The 13882-nt window shown below is 43.3% G+C and overlaps 2 protein-coding genes across 2 annotated transcripts in view; both read right to left on the reverse strand.

Moving 5' to 3' along the window:
- Window positions 1-1031: 1031 nt before the first annotated feature.
- On the reverse strand, window positions 1032-9168 carry tc2n (tandem C2 domains, nuclear). The gene is made up of 12 exons (XM_019872688.1): window positions 9072-9168; window positions 8589-8660; window positions 7507-7680; window positions 6982-7155; window positions 5909-5973; window positions 5688-5757; window positions 5350-5444; window positions 4783-4899; window positions 4165-4356; window positions 2164-2278; window positions 1863-2065; window positions 1032-1289 (listed from the first exon to the last, which is right to left on the reverse strand). Exons 2-12 carry the CDS (start codon window positions 8656-8658, stop codon window positions 1185-1187), a joined length of 1380 nt encoding a protein of 459 aa, XP_019728247.1. The 5' UTR covers window positions 8659-8660; window positions 9072-9168; the 3' UTR covers window positions 1032-1184.
- A 1175-nt stretch (window positions 9169-10343) lies between these two features.
- The window catches only part of LOC109517482 (fibulin-5-like), a 5076-nt gene continuing 1537 nt past the window's right edge, over window positions 10344-13882 (reverse strand). Inside the window, exons 2-8 of the mRNA XM_019872684.1 lie at window positions 13232-13354; window positions 12743-12859; window positions 12350-12466; window positions 11863-11985; window positions 11632-11758; window positions 11348-11543; window positions 10344-10792 (exon numbers count right to left, since the gene is read on the reverse strand). Of these exons, the coding sequence (XP_019728243.1) occupies window positions 10631-10792; window positions 11348-11543; window positions 11632-11758; window positions 11863-11985; window positions 12350-12466; window positions 12743-12859; window positions 13232-13354 (965 nt within the window). The 3' untranslated portion in view covers window positions 10344-10630. The remainder of the gene's footprint in view (window positions 10793-11347; window positions 11544-11631; window positions 11759-11862; window positions 11986-12349; window positions 12467-12742; window positions 12860-13231; window positions 13355-13882) is intronic.

Below are 13882 nucleotides of genomic sequence, written 5' to 3' on the forward strand. Positions count from 1 at the left end.
ACTGGGATTGGCAATAAAAAACTTGAAGCTTCTTTCGTTTTATTTTTGTTTTGTTTTGTTTTTTTGGTGGCACTGTCATGAAAGTGAAATGGATCCGGATTCTGGATCCAAATCCACAACAAACAACAGTTGGATCATTCCAAACATGCTGCACAACATCCAAATCGAGTCAAACCTTCCATCTTTGTTCCAAAAGTGATACTCATCCAGGTTCTGGTTCGGAATCCAAATCAGTATTTTAAAAACGAATGAATCCCTTCTTTATTGACTCACACATGACACAACTCTTGAGACAAAAACCAAGTAAGCAAGAAAGAAACAGAATCCTCTCTGGCGGTGATGAACCCGTCGTCCCGGCGCTCCACCATTTTGTCTGAAGTCACTCTCGTTTGGTCATCCGCACCTGCGCCATTCTTATGCAATGATTGGCGGCCATTTCCAAAAAACATCAAATGATGCGGAAATAGGCGCTCTTATGGAATCTAATACAGAAAAGTGGGCCAGGAGGGATTAACGACATGGACTGTTTTTCCTTTCTCGCTGTTGGCCTGGAGATTTCTCAGTTTGGTGACCTATTTTATGACAAAGTGTCCTGTCATCTTTATGGCCGCCAACATGTGACTTATGCTTCCCGTCAAAGTCCCGCCAAAAGGCGTGCCTGTATCCTCTCGTATGATGCAAAGAAATTGATAAGAACACAATAGCACCCACGCTTAATTGCACTAAGCTAATACAAATATTAAATACACTATTTTTATTTTTTAAAGTGCTGACGTCAGCTAAGGTTTGAATGCTACTCAAACACGAATGTAAACAATGTTCAGTTAGCTTCAGCAACAAGAACTACGTACAATATTCAAGCAACCATGGAATGAAATGTTTCTAAATTGACTTCGTAAGTGAGCCTGACCGACCTCTAATTCACACCTCTGAGTCAGTGAATTAGACCAACAATAACCAACAACATGTGGTCACATGTTAAACTGATCAAAATCTTTAGCTGGTGATCAGATGGACCGACCTCTAATTCACACCTTTGAGTCAGTGAATTAGACCAACAATAACCAACGTGTGGTCACGTGTTAAACTGATCAAAATCTTTAGCTGGTGATCAGAACGATCAATAACACGAACGCAACGTTTCGCATTTCACATGTGCCCCCAGAAAAAGAGAGATGGCGACTTTAAGTCACAGTATGCCAGGCCGCCACCACTTTCTCGGGATGGTCCACGGTGTCCTTCCATTGCTCCGCCGCTTCCTGGGTGGGGCCGTTCAATCCCAGCTGGACCTGCACAATCAAACGCAACTTTCTAAGTGTATTCGTCACTTTTTTTTTTTTTTTTAAGTTTGAAAAATCGCACGGCACACCACCACACAAACTTGTCACAAAAAGAGGATACGTATGTCAATTGCATATTTTTTTGCCATCTAAGAGAAGATCATTTATTTGTTCTTCCTATCACTATAAGTTGCTGGCATAGATAGATGGACAAAGATACATTATATGTTATTTATCAATAATTTTCTCACCAATTAAGTCAAAATTGATCATTTCCTGCGGCACACCGTAAGAACGTTCATGGCTGTATGCCAATTGCATATTTTTTTGCCATCGAATAGAAGATCATTTATTTGTTCTTCCTATCACTATAAGTTGCTGGCATAGGTAGATGGACAAAGATACATTATATGTTATTTATCAATAATTTTCTCACCAATTAAGTCAAAATTGATCATTTCCTGCGGCACACCGTAAGAACGTTCATGGCACACTAATGGAACCATCTTGAAGAACTCAAGTATTATCGTGACTACCAAGGTAAACCTGTTCGTAAATGTATGTGACCGAAAGAAAACAGACCTGTCCGACACAATGCTTCCTTTTGACCGAGCTGCAGCTGAAGAGTTTGATTGACAGCTCGCATGCGGCCAGTTCCAAAGGGTCCAATTCCAAGTGAAAAGTGTCGTTCCATTGACACTGCCCCTTGGTGGCCTTGAGCGCTCGCGTCTTCTTCTTGGTCGCTGGCTCGGCGGAGCCCAGCATCTCCACAGTCACTGCGTAGGCTGTGGGAAAAATCATCATCATCATCATCATAATCATCATCATCATCGCGGGAATGTCGGCAATTTTCCTGGAATATGAAAATGATGTGGCGGGTTACCTGGCGGGAGGGGCGAGGCGGAAGTTGGCAGGTTTTGGGCGGCGAGGACTCGGACTTGCAAGCGTCTGCAGACGGGCTGGAAGCAGGTTGCCAGATGCAGCTCGCATCCTCGACCCTGAAACACAAGAGACTGCGATAATCGACTTGGAAGATAAATTGCTTTTTTTTTTTTTTTTTTTTTAAATGTTACTCCTGCCACGTAGGTTATGTTAAGTTTATGTTATTATTTACCTTTATTATTATACTGATAGCAGTTCATACATGATGACAATCATAATAATTTATTTATCCATCCATCCATCCATTTTCTGAACCGCTTTATCCTCACAAGGGTCGCCGGACCCTCTCCCAGCTGTCTTTGGGCAGTAGGCGGGGGACACCCTGAACCGGTTGCCAGCCAATCGCAGGGAGCACACAGACGTACAACCATCTGCGCTCACAATCACACCTCAGGACAATATGGAGTGTTCCATTAGCCTGGCATGCACATTTTGGAAACGTGGGAGGAAACCGGAGTCCCGGAGAAAACCCACGGAGGCACGGGGGGAACATACAAACTCCTCACAGGAAGGCCGGAGCCGAGATCGAACCCACGACTTCTGCACTGTGAGGTCGGCGCACTAACCACTTGTTCACCGGGCCGATTTTATTTATTTATTTATTTATTTATTTATTTAGCTTATTTTTCTTATTGTTATCCCTAACCATCATCATATCATGTTAAATTCCATCTGGTTTGACATTTGCTATGTGAATTCAGGGCCAGAGTCAAAACCAGATCTGATCCAGATTAGCCATAGTGTAAACAGGAAATGGAAATATCCCATGAAATGTATTGACATGCTTACATCACAATATAGTTTTTGGTGCATCTGCATTTTTCTTTTCACCACAATCTGGACTTCAATTTCACTCTTTATTAAACTAGTCAACAGTCGTGACTCATTTCACTTTGTAGCCCTGGTGGAGGTCTTCTGTTTCTGTTTTTGACTTTCTCGGTCACTCTGTAAGAACCAGGTGGAAGCAGTTCTTGCATCTTGGGCCCACTTCCAAGTAAATGACTGCAGTGATTGCAATAAAAGGGAGCTTTTGTGTGCTTTAGAAGAATGGGGGACAGATGGGGAGTGAGAAAAAAAAAAAAAAACACCCTGGACCTCCGAGCAATAAATGATGATTCACTGAGTGTACACGCAGCTCTCTCGCATTTTACCCTCACTCGCCAGAAATTGACCAATTGACCAACAACAACCAAAATCACTCATGTGTGCTCTTGATGTGCTTTGAAGTGGAAAAAAAACAACAAACTTTGTCGTCGGGCTATGTGATGGCGGCGACAGGTCGGTCGCACAGATTAACAACCAGTAAATCCGGAATGTTCCCTTTTGTAGGAAAGGAAAGAGGAAGTAGTCTTTGGCCGCAACAGCTGTGCAGCGAGTCGGACCGCATTTCATCACAGCCCAGAATAAAACTGGTTTACAAGGGAGGCCCATCATCAGTGCTGATGAGGTGACACACACTGCGTAAACATTATCCCGTAACAGTCTGCCTGGAACTTGTGACAAACTATGACAGGCTGCGATTCTCTTGCGGCGGGCAAGAAGAAGCCTTTGTGACAACGCACAATGTGATTCGCCTGGTTGCCTTTTACCAATCCAGATCGTATCTGTATTCACATTGAGGCAAAAGAGCAATCCAGATCATCTCACCTTTGGATTCCTTAACTTGATTTGACGACGAAATTCAATGCATTTGCATTGAATCTTTAAAAACGCTTTTTTTTTTAAACAACTACTGAAGAGAAATGGTGATTTGACTTTAATGTGCAATTCATTTTAAATGAGCTTGCACTGTTGTGTTTACACTGCATCAAAATTGCAATCGGGATCAGATCTGGATTCAACATGATTTGACCCTGTACATTACATTCAAGTGTGATTCTTCCCCCCACCCCCACCCCTTGCCCCTCCGCTCGTTGAAATTTTTTTGCCTTGTCGTACTCACGGAGAACTTGCATGGACTTCTGAGGGGCAGCCACTGCTCAATTTCCTGCGGGCCGAGGGGCCGGAGCGACAGGACGCACTTGGCCACCGTGCGCTTCTTGGCCCCCTGCGTCTGCAGCTTCAGCAGCAGGGCGCTGCCGCGGAGGCTCTGGAGGCTCAGCGCAAAGACAAACGTCTCCGTGAAGGATGTGTCCTGTGCGGAGACACAAAAGCAAATGATGACTGAAAAAAGGTCATGAAGTGACACAACAATAGCGGTAACAGCTGAGTGCACACGGGCGGCTTAGCTTAGCAAACATTTTGAGATGAAAGCTATGTTGACACGAGGGTTTCGAAAAACAAATATTTTCACCGGTACGGAGTCACGAAAAAAAATGTGTCACAGAACTTTTTCATTTTATTCAGAAACATGTCCTGTTGGCTTGGCTATTATTAGTTTTAGTATTAGTTTTAATAGCATATGTGCTTATAGTAGGTGTGTATAATGAAGTATACTACATTCCTGATTTGAGGAAAATAGGAATCATCTTAGGTGCATATACGGGATATAACGAAGACCCCACAAATCAAAGAAAATGTTATAAAACCTACGTTTGAAATGTCAAAATGTTTCCCATACCCGACAGTATTCCTTGATGGAAGTCTGGAACTTGACCGGTTTCGGAAGTGTGATGACACCTTTGATTCGGATCTTTGGCTTTTGGGCTTTATTCACTGGCAAGTTGAGTTGTGAACACTGACGAGGAAAAAAAAAAAAAAAAAACAAGCTACAGTCATTGAGAAGTTTTCACATTAGGGGCAGTGCCCCACCAGATCCACCAGACAGGAAATGTCAGTGTTTTAACAAGTATTATCGTAAAATACTCAAAGGCCTTGTTATTGGAGCCATTTTGTTAAATGTGACTTCTTTGTTGCTGCCTTGTCACCCTGTTTGTTTAATCTGCTCTGCAACAACTTTGCCCCAGTTGGCGGGGAAACAGCAGTTTCATTTTTGTTTTTGTTTTGCAGTCTCTAGCACAAGCACACCTTGTTTTAGGATTTTTTTTTTTACAGATTTCTTATAAGAAAGCAGTTCCTTGTCCGTATAAGCACTTATGTATCATTGTGAGCCTCAACACAGAGGGCCCATTTACTGGATTGAGGGGCTTCACAAAGGAGGCCATTGTCCCACGCAGCGAAACTTTACCTGGACCAGCGTGATCCACACCTGCTCCATCTCCTCCTTGTAGCTCAGTCGGACACACAACTTCCCCAGGTCGTCACCCAACAGTGAGAAAGAATCTGAAAGGCGACGGGAACGCAATGTCAAGTGCATGTGTGCCTCTCAGGGGCAGAAATACTTGTGCCCCAAAAATGTTAGCTAGCAAACTGTGACATAGTTAAGACTCCCTTGTGAAAACAAACAAAAAAACAGTTATTATACATATTTTATGCTACTATATATTATCATAATTTCCAACTCAACAAAGTATAAAATGTGACTTGCGGACATTAAAGATGACAAAAAGGTGTGTTCATTTCTACCTGCGCTGCTTCTCATCGAGTCACTGATGGAGGCTGAAGTGCTCAGGACACTGGGCATGGAATCAAAGCTCTACAGGAGACAAAATGTGGGTATGTAAAAACACCAACGTAAAAACATGTAAATCATGTTTAGAATATAAATGGAATATGTGTACTGTCTGTACTGTAATGTATGCAACAGATCACTTTGGTGGGAAAAGACCAAACAGTAAGAGTCTGACCTTCATTTCAGGACTGTGAGTGGTGATGAGCTCAGTCATGGACCGACTAAGTCGTTCACCAGAGTCTGCAGTCAAACAAAGAAAAAAAATAAAGGTCAATTTTATATGAGAGAAATTATTTCAAAAAACACACTACTGATGTACTCGTACTTTTGTTGTGCTGTTTTGAGACTATAATAGCTTGAAGCATGCTTTTCTGTAATAGGGGAAAGTAGAGAACTGCCCCACCTTATTCATCAGCAATTATAATGAGCGTGAGTAGAGCTCGCAAAAACGGAAGTGACATGGCGAAAGACAGCTACAACACAAATGACCTTACAAGACCAAAGATCACAACAAATGACTTTAAAAGACTGCAGAATAATAAAAAGTACAAAGAGTGAGTCCTTGATCCTAAACGTGAAAAAGAAAAATAAATGAAAAGTACAAAAATATAAGATCACAAAAACTGCAGAGCAACAAAAATTATTTTACGGTATTTATTTATTTACTTACTATTTTTTTTTGGGCTACCTACAGATGTTATTGTTCTTGTTTTGAGGGACAATAAAGATATTTAAAAAATCCAAGTTAGGCATTAAGGCCGAGTGGGTTGGTGCCCCATCAAATGAATGCTCTTCACATCACTTCACATTCTGCTTAGCAACAGGTGACATCACAAACATGGAAAGGAAATATGGAGTTATTTGGAGTGCATCAAGGAGCAACAAAAGGAAAGCTAATTTGTGTCTTATCAAGGATTAAGTATTGATTATTTGCATTGGGGCAAGTGTGAAAGTGCCCTACCACATTCTGCCTAGCAACAAGGGAACGTAATAAAACCATGAACGATCCAATCAAAGTTGTCACAAAATGTTATCTTTGTACACTCAGGTTGGCAGCACCTGCCTGAAAATGGTCGATAGCGTTGAAAAAAAAAAAGCTAACTCTCATCAGGGGCAAGTTGGGAAGTGCCCCACGACATCCGGAAAATAGCACTTTGCGGGATTAAAATACTTGCGCCCCACAAACAACTTATATATCCAGGATCAAACTAATATTAGTAGTTCGTAGTATACGGGGGATCTTCACACCTGAGTAGCTTGTGTTGACCTCAAGATCTCGGGAATTGAGGCCAAACGAGGTCCTCTCGGGATCCGCGGCTACAGCGACGGTATGCAGACTGGACTCTGAGCTATATGCAAAAGAAGCGGCCAGGGGGTTCAGCAGCTCGGCCTTCCTCTGAGCGTACGCGCAGCGGGTCGGACCTTAAGCACAAAGAGCAGCAAACAAGGTCAGCATGCCGATCCGGCGACCGCACGGCGACAAGGCAAATGTCCAATTCTTTTCCAAACAGGACATCCTGCTCGGATCATTCAGTCACGCCTCGATCACTTCTGAGCACATTTTAATCAAAGTCAGACACATGACTGCTTTCTTCAATTTTAGCATCTCATTATTCTTGTGTTGTGCAGTTGGAGAGAATAGAATAGCTTTTTAAAAAATGCTAATTAGCATCAGGGGTCACATCTAGCAAATTGTAGGTGAAAAACCAAAATTGATTAAACATATATATTTTTAGAGATATATTTTTATCTGGGACGCGTCAATGAACGCACCGGGCATCCCGTACTGCAAGTTAGGGGAAGAGGAGGCTCCGGGCTGCACGTACGATGCCTTCAAGGTGGGCAAGACAAACGGGACCTCTTTGCCGTCAGGGGGCATCTTGGATAGGAGGTAGTCTTCCTGAACCCCCAATCGTTTGCGGGTGACGGGTACCTGCACTGCAACACCTTTAGGGGACAAACGTTCAAAGCAGTGCTTGATTATTTCTGTGTTTGATTTGTCAATTTGTATTTGGGGCAGGTGAGAAAGTGCCCCACCTCCACCCAAAATGTTATACCGAGTGTGAAGTTTGTGGGTGAAATACTTGCGCCGCATGACTTCTGACTGGCAACAACACAAATGTGATGTGATCGGGAATATAAAATCAGTTTAAAAAAATGATAATTAACGCTAAGGGCAAGCAAGTAAGTGCCCCATTCACGAACAGAAAATGTAGGAGGTGACCAAGAAAAAGATATTTTGTCGAAAGCTGCATTGATCATTTGCATTAGGGGCAAATAAGTAAGGGGGAGAAATACTCGTGCCCCTTGAATTCTGCCTAGCAGTAAGCTACATCACACAAAATGTAACCAGGAAAAAGAATTGCGTCGATCTACACTTTGCTGTAATAACCTGGAAAAACGCATTAGGGGCAAGCATCAAAGAGCCCCACCACATTCAGCCTATGTGAAATTTCCTTCGAAAGGCTGCATCGTGTTCTGGAAAACAAAGAGCTCAAATGCAAAAGCCGCATAGTGTCATTTGGACAAAAATAGAGCCACGTCTACAAGCAGACTTTGATGGTGCATTCCCTAAACCTGAAAAACAAACACTGCAAAACAAAACCCCACAATCCATATTAACATCGAATACCCTAAATAAAAGCTATTCACTCTAACCTGGAAGCAGAAATTTCAAACAAATTTAATTTGACACATTTCACCAAAAAAAAATTGGCAAATCTGCTTTTGCATTTACACTCTTGAAATAAGAATGGACACGAGTTCCTGCCGTTTCTCCCTGGCCTTTTTCTGCCATGTGGGTCAGCGAGGCTCTCTGACTTGAGACGCGCCACCGCTACTGTGTTGAACTTTACCTTTTGTCTCCTCCTGCTCCTTCTCTCGCTTTTTGGTGAGCTTCTTGCAGCAGTCTTTGAGGCACTCCATGCCTGAAACAAATCATTTCCAGCCTTTTAGCAATAGACCAAATTGGCATGTTAAAAACAAACCAAAAAAAATCTTGAAAAGTGCGGGATAAAACTGCAAAAAGTGTTTTCCACTCCAAAAAAATAATGACAAAAAAAATATCACAACCCAGTTCACGCATAATCAAACATGTGACTTAATTAAGTGCAAAAACAGCATCTGCATAAATTCCAAAGAACAGTACGGAGCTTCAGAGTCTCATCAAAGAACTAAAAGTGGAAGGAAGTTATTTAAGCCCATTCGTTGATTAAAGGAATTTTTTTCAGGCATAAAATGATGGGAAAATGAATACCAAATATGAGTTAAAAAAAAAAAAAGAAAATGAATACCAAATATGAGTTAAAAAAAATTTTGAAGAAAAAGTCAAGTCTCACCTGGTTTGCTTGCTTGCTTTCATTGAACAGAGATTTTTCTTTTTATAATTGCTGGTGCACCTCCAAGCCAGTCACGTCAACACAAGAATGACGAGAAATGTCAGGCGGCTGAGGTTTACGCTCCTCCTCCTCCTCTTCTTCTTCCTCCTCCTCCTCAGCGGCTAAGGTTTACGCTCCTCCTCCTCCTCCTCCTCCTCCTCCCTACCTCTCCTTTCTTCGTCCTCCCTCCTTTCCCATGCTGGCATCTTTTACATCTGTTCTACCCCTCCTTTCTTCGTCCTCCCTCCTTTCCCATGCTGGCATCTTTTACATCTGTTCCCAGGAAAAGCGGAAGACTTTTGTTGTGTAGAATTGAGTCCACACTGATGCACGTGACTGCACCATGCCAACTGGGAACGTCACAAATGTTGCTCGGGGCACCTGGAGGTGAATTTATCTATTGACTGATTGAAAAGAATTAAAAAAAAAAAAAAAAACACACACACGTTGATTCTAAATAGACCACTTCAACGTTCAGTCAGTTGAATTAAATAATTCATGATGTAAAATTTGACATACTGTACTTTAACTATTTTTTTTTAACTGCGATGATATTGTAAGATTTTTCAAGATTTCCATTCTTCAATTTAAAAATCTTTTTCATCATTTAAAAAAAAAAAAAAAAACGTGACATCAAGCAGATTTGTTATGTGCGTGCAGGCAACACAAGCTATCAAATGTCTCTTCAGAGAGCAAAGGTCCAAAGTTCCTTCTTCTCATTTGATGTGGACGTGTCTAATTCCTGGACTGATGCCGTGTTTGTGCCGTCTTCCCTGAAGTGCAACGAGCACAGGTTTACTTGAAGCGAAATGTATTTTGTCTCTATGCTGATGTTTGTCTCATTAGTTGATTGTCTTCAAGTGGGCCAGCACCTTCGCTTCATTCACCAGCTCACCCTCATCCCTATAATGAGGGATTATATCTCTCAAAAAGTCGATTAAATGCATGGTTTTAGGGTGTTATTCCCCTCAATTCTCCTCTCCTAAAAGGCATTCTCTGTTGGGTTGAAGTCTGGAAATTGACTTGGAATGTCAAAAACCTTTCACCGGTGTATGGTTGTTAGTTTTTCAGCATACGGACCCTGCAATGGGCAGAGGATCGGTCCAGGGTGTACCCCGCCTCTGGCCCCAGTCAGCTAGGAGAGGCTCCAGAGCTCAGCAATGTAAGTGGTCGAGAAAATGAATGGATGGGATGAATTGGGAAAAAAAAGAATTAACGCAAAAAGGCACTGCGGTGGTTTCAGTGGGCCTGCTCATACAGACGTTTATTGTAATCAATAATTCATATTTGATGATACACAATAAAAGTCTTGTTCACAGCTGATCTGAATGGGGGAAAAGATGCAGCGGCGGAGGTACTGAGAATACAACGTTTTGCGGTGCTTCTAAGAAGAGGATGCCAGAAATTGTACACCGGACGCATCCCGCTACGGCGTCCATCTTGCCGCCTTAAGAGCTCAGAGTCCATTAAGGCGGGGCGGGGTAGGTTCCGTCGGGCTTGTTCCCGACCGTGACGGCGCATCAGAAGGGATGCGCCGACACGAAGATGGTCAGACGGATGATAGAGCTGCCGCGGAAGTTGATGACGTTGTTTACCGTCACCATCTCGAGGTCCAGGACCAACTCTCTGGGACCCTTGATGGGCCTCGACAGCACCAGTGTGGCCCTCAGGTTGCTGGTTTGCTAATAGAGAAAATTCAAATGTGTGTTAAAGACGCAAATGCAAAGTATCACACACCTTTATATCTTAGTGAAAAGAAAATCTGATTTTTTTTTTTTAATTACAGTACAGTCAAACCTCGGTTTTCGAACATCTCTGTTCTCGACCAAATCGGTCTCCGACCAAAAATTTCAAGTTTTTATGCCACGGATTACGACAGAAAATCAGTTCTTGACCAAACTGAGCGCACTTGAATGCACCTCGGGTAGACGAGGAAGTGACGCTTCCTCGTGTAGCCTTCCATCGTGAGCAGACGTGTTTAAATAAGATTTTTTTTTTTTTTTAAAGAGCGTCGTTTCGGTTTTCGAACAGCCTTCTGGAACGGATTATGGTCGAAAACCGAGGTATGACTGTATAATGGGAGAACGCTTTCAGGATTCACACGACACCCCATGAGATATGAAAACAGTGAAAGAGTGGTCTTGGCGCCACCTGCTGGTACTTTTTTGCAATGCAGGGCGTGAAAATACAGAATGCCGACAGTAACTGGCAAACGACGCGTTAAGCGTGTTCCTCACCCTCATGTAGAACTCTCGGCCCTCGTTGCCCGACTTGATTTGGAAGATGTAGAAGGCGCCCGGGTAGCGTGTGGTGGCCTGCATCTGGAAGATGTCCGCGGGCACGCTGCGTCCGGACGACAGGTCCATGTGTCGGTACAAGATGGTGAAGGGCTGGTCCCTGCACGCAGGGTTGCCCGTAGTGCACATGCACTGGCTGCGCACACCAGAGAGCAAAGTGTGTGAGGTCGACGCTTTGAGTGCCGACCGCGTCGCGTTAAGAACCGCGGCGACGCCGCACTCACTTGTCGCCCACTTCAACGTAAGGAGGCGGACACTGTAAAGGAGCCAGGCATGTGTGGCCTCCCTGGAAATTGAAACAGACTCGTTCTGTTGTACAGGTGTTGTTACCACTCTCACATTCATTGATATCTTCAAAATCAAGCACACGACAACACCACTCGGGGTCAGTTCAAACATCGGAGTGCACAGGAACGCTTTTTGATTGGTTTGGGAGCGGACTTTTTCAATGGTACCTTCGCAACTGCGGCCGTCCTCGTAGACGAAGTAGCCGGGTGGGCAGATGCAGTTGAAGGAGCCCGGCGTGTTCACGCATTGATGCTGACACAGGAACTCGGAGAAGCTGCACTCGTCCACGTCTGTGGGAAAGTCACGAACATGTGAAGTACTGTATTTTTGCAAATGAATAACAATTTTTTACAATTACAATGACTCTAGGGTGGCTCGAGAGTGTCCAATGAGCCTGCTATGCCTGTTTTTTTGGAATGTGGGAGGAAACTGGAGTACGAGGAGAAAACCCATGCGGACACGGGGAGAACATGCAAACTCCACACAGGGAGGCCGGAGCCGGGATCGAACCTACGACTTCTGCACTGTGAGGTCGATGTGCTAACCAGTGGATCACCGGGCTGCCTTATTTGATGATAGTTCATTCCAATACTTTTCTAATACAATCACAGTCAGTCATTCATCTTTTTTTTTTTTAACTACATTTGGCCATACCGTTGCAGGAGGTTCCGTCGGCTGCCAGTTCGAACCCTTCGTCGCAGTTGCACATAAAGGAGCCGTGGTTGTTGAAGCAGCCGTGGCTACACGGCTCGTCCGCGCACTCGTCCACATCTAACACACACGCGCACGCACACAAAATTTATGCAACAATTCCCGGAACTCTTCTTCTTTTTCTGGAAATGTTTCCAAACAGATGATTTGCATTTGCACTTTGTTAAGGTTGCGTAAGATAGATTCTCGGGAGACGTCCCCGAAACATCACTTTTGACTTTATGTCCGATTGTAAAAAAAAAAAAAAAAAAAAAAAGGATCATAAAACATCAGACGGTGGCCAAGATTTTGGTTATAAGGTGGAGTTGCGGAAATACGTAATGTCAGCGAACGCACCTTGGCAGCTGCGGTTGTCCGGGTTGAGGAGGAAGCCCGGGTTACACGAGCAGGAATATGAGCCCGGCACGTTGGCGCACAGCTGCTGGCAGTAACCGTAACGACACTCGTCAATATCTGCAAAGAACGCGGTCAGGACACACGGTGTGAAAATGCAGTAATCATTTATTTTTACCCAATCGCAATCATTGAATTGGCGAGAAATCTGCATTTGCAGTAAATGACCACAGGATGTCGCTATTTTCCTTTTGTTGGTATTCATTGATTGTATCGGGGCACAGCTGACATCCGCTGATTTTATTTAAATATAAATATTTATTTGTTTGTTTATTTATTTGGGAGGAGCTAAATTCATCCACGATGACAGATCAATAAAGAGCGAGTAAACAGCCACTGACAACCGACCAATGAGAATTAAGACCAGAAGCGCAAATATTTGGCTACTGTGTCATGACTGACCTGTTGAACACTCAATGAAGAGCAACTCACCCTGACATTGGCTCCCGATGAGCCAGAAGCCTTCTGTGCAGGAGCATGTGTAGCCCCCCGCTGTGTTGATGCACACCTGGGTGGGGTTACAGTGGTGGGAATTGGTCTCACATTCGTCAACGTCTGAATGAACACAAGAAAACCACACGATGAAGTCATAAGAACATGTGCCTGGTGTAGAAATATTTTGGATAATATTTTTTAAAAAAAATCTAAAAATATGACTTCATAGATCTGAACGTCTGGATCGGGTAACATCGGTTACAGGTGGTAATGTTATCATAATCTGATCGATCAATAATGTCATTGATCAGATTCACACAAAAAAAGGCATTACAGTACAGCAAACCCAATCTTCTTCACTTCTGTGCTGCCATCGTGACAATCCACAGTTTTTCAGCATATAAAGCCATTTTTCCATGTATTTGTATTTTTTTTCTGTGTGTGTTGAGTGACTTAATCAGCAGATGACTGTTGTGCAAAAAGATGTCGACTGTGTGAAAGGGGCTCTTGTCAAAATTGCTTTTGGGAAAAGTGACTGTAACACGTATTGTCGCATGAGCGCAGTCGTAGTAGCAGTACTGTATTGCTGAAAGTGTTTCACTTTCTCTCAAGTAATCCCAGAAATGTCCCAGCTGCCACCCCCCCCCC

This window comes from Hippocampus comes, unplaced genomic scaffold (genome assembly GCF_001891065.2).
Source record: "Hippocampus comes isolate QL1 unplaced genomic scaffold, H_comes_QL1_v1.1 scaffold92, whole genome shotgun sequence".
NCBI classification, from domain to species: Eukaryota; Metazoa; Chordata; class Actinopteri; order Syngnathiformes; family Syngnathidae; genus Hippocampus; species Hippocampus comes.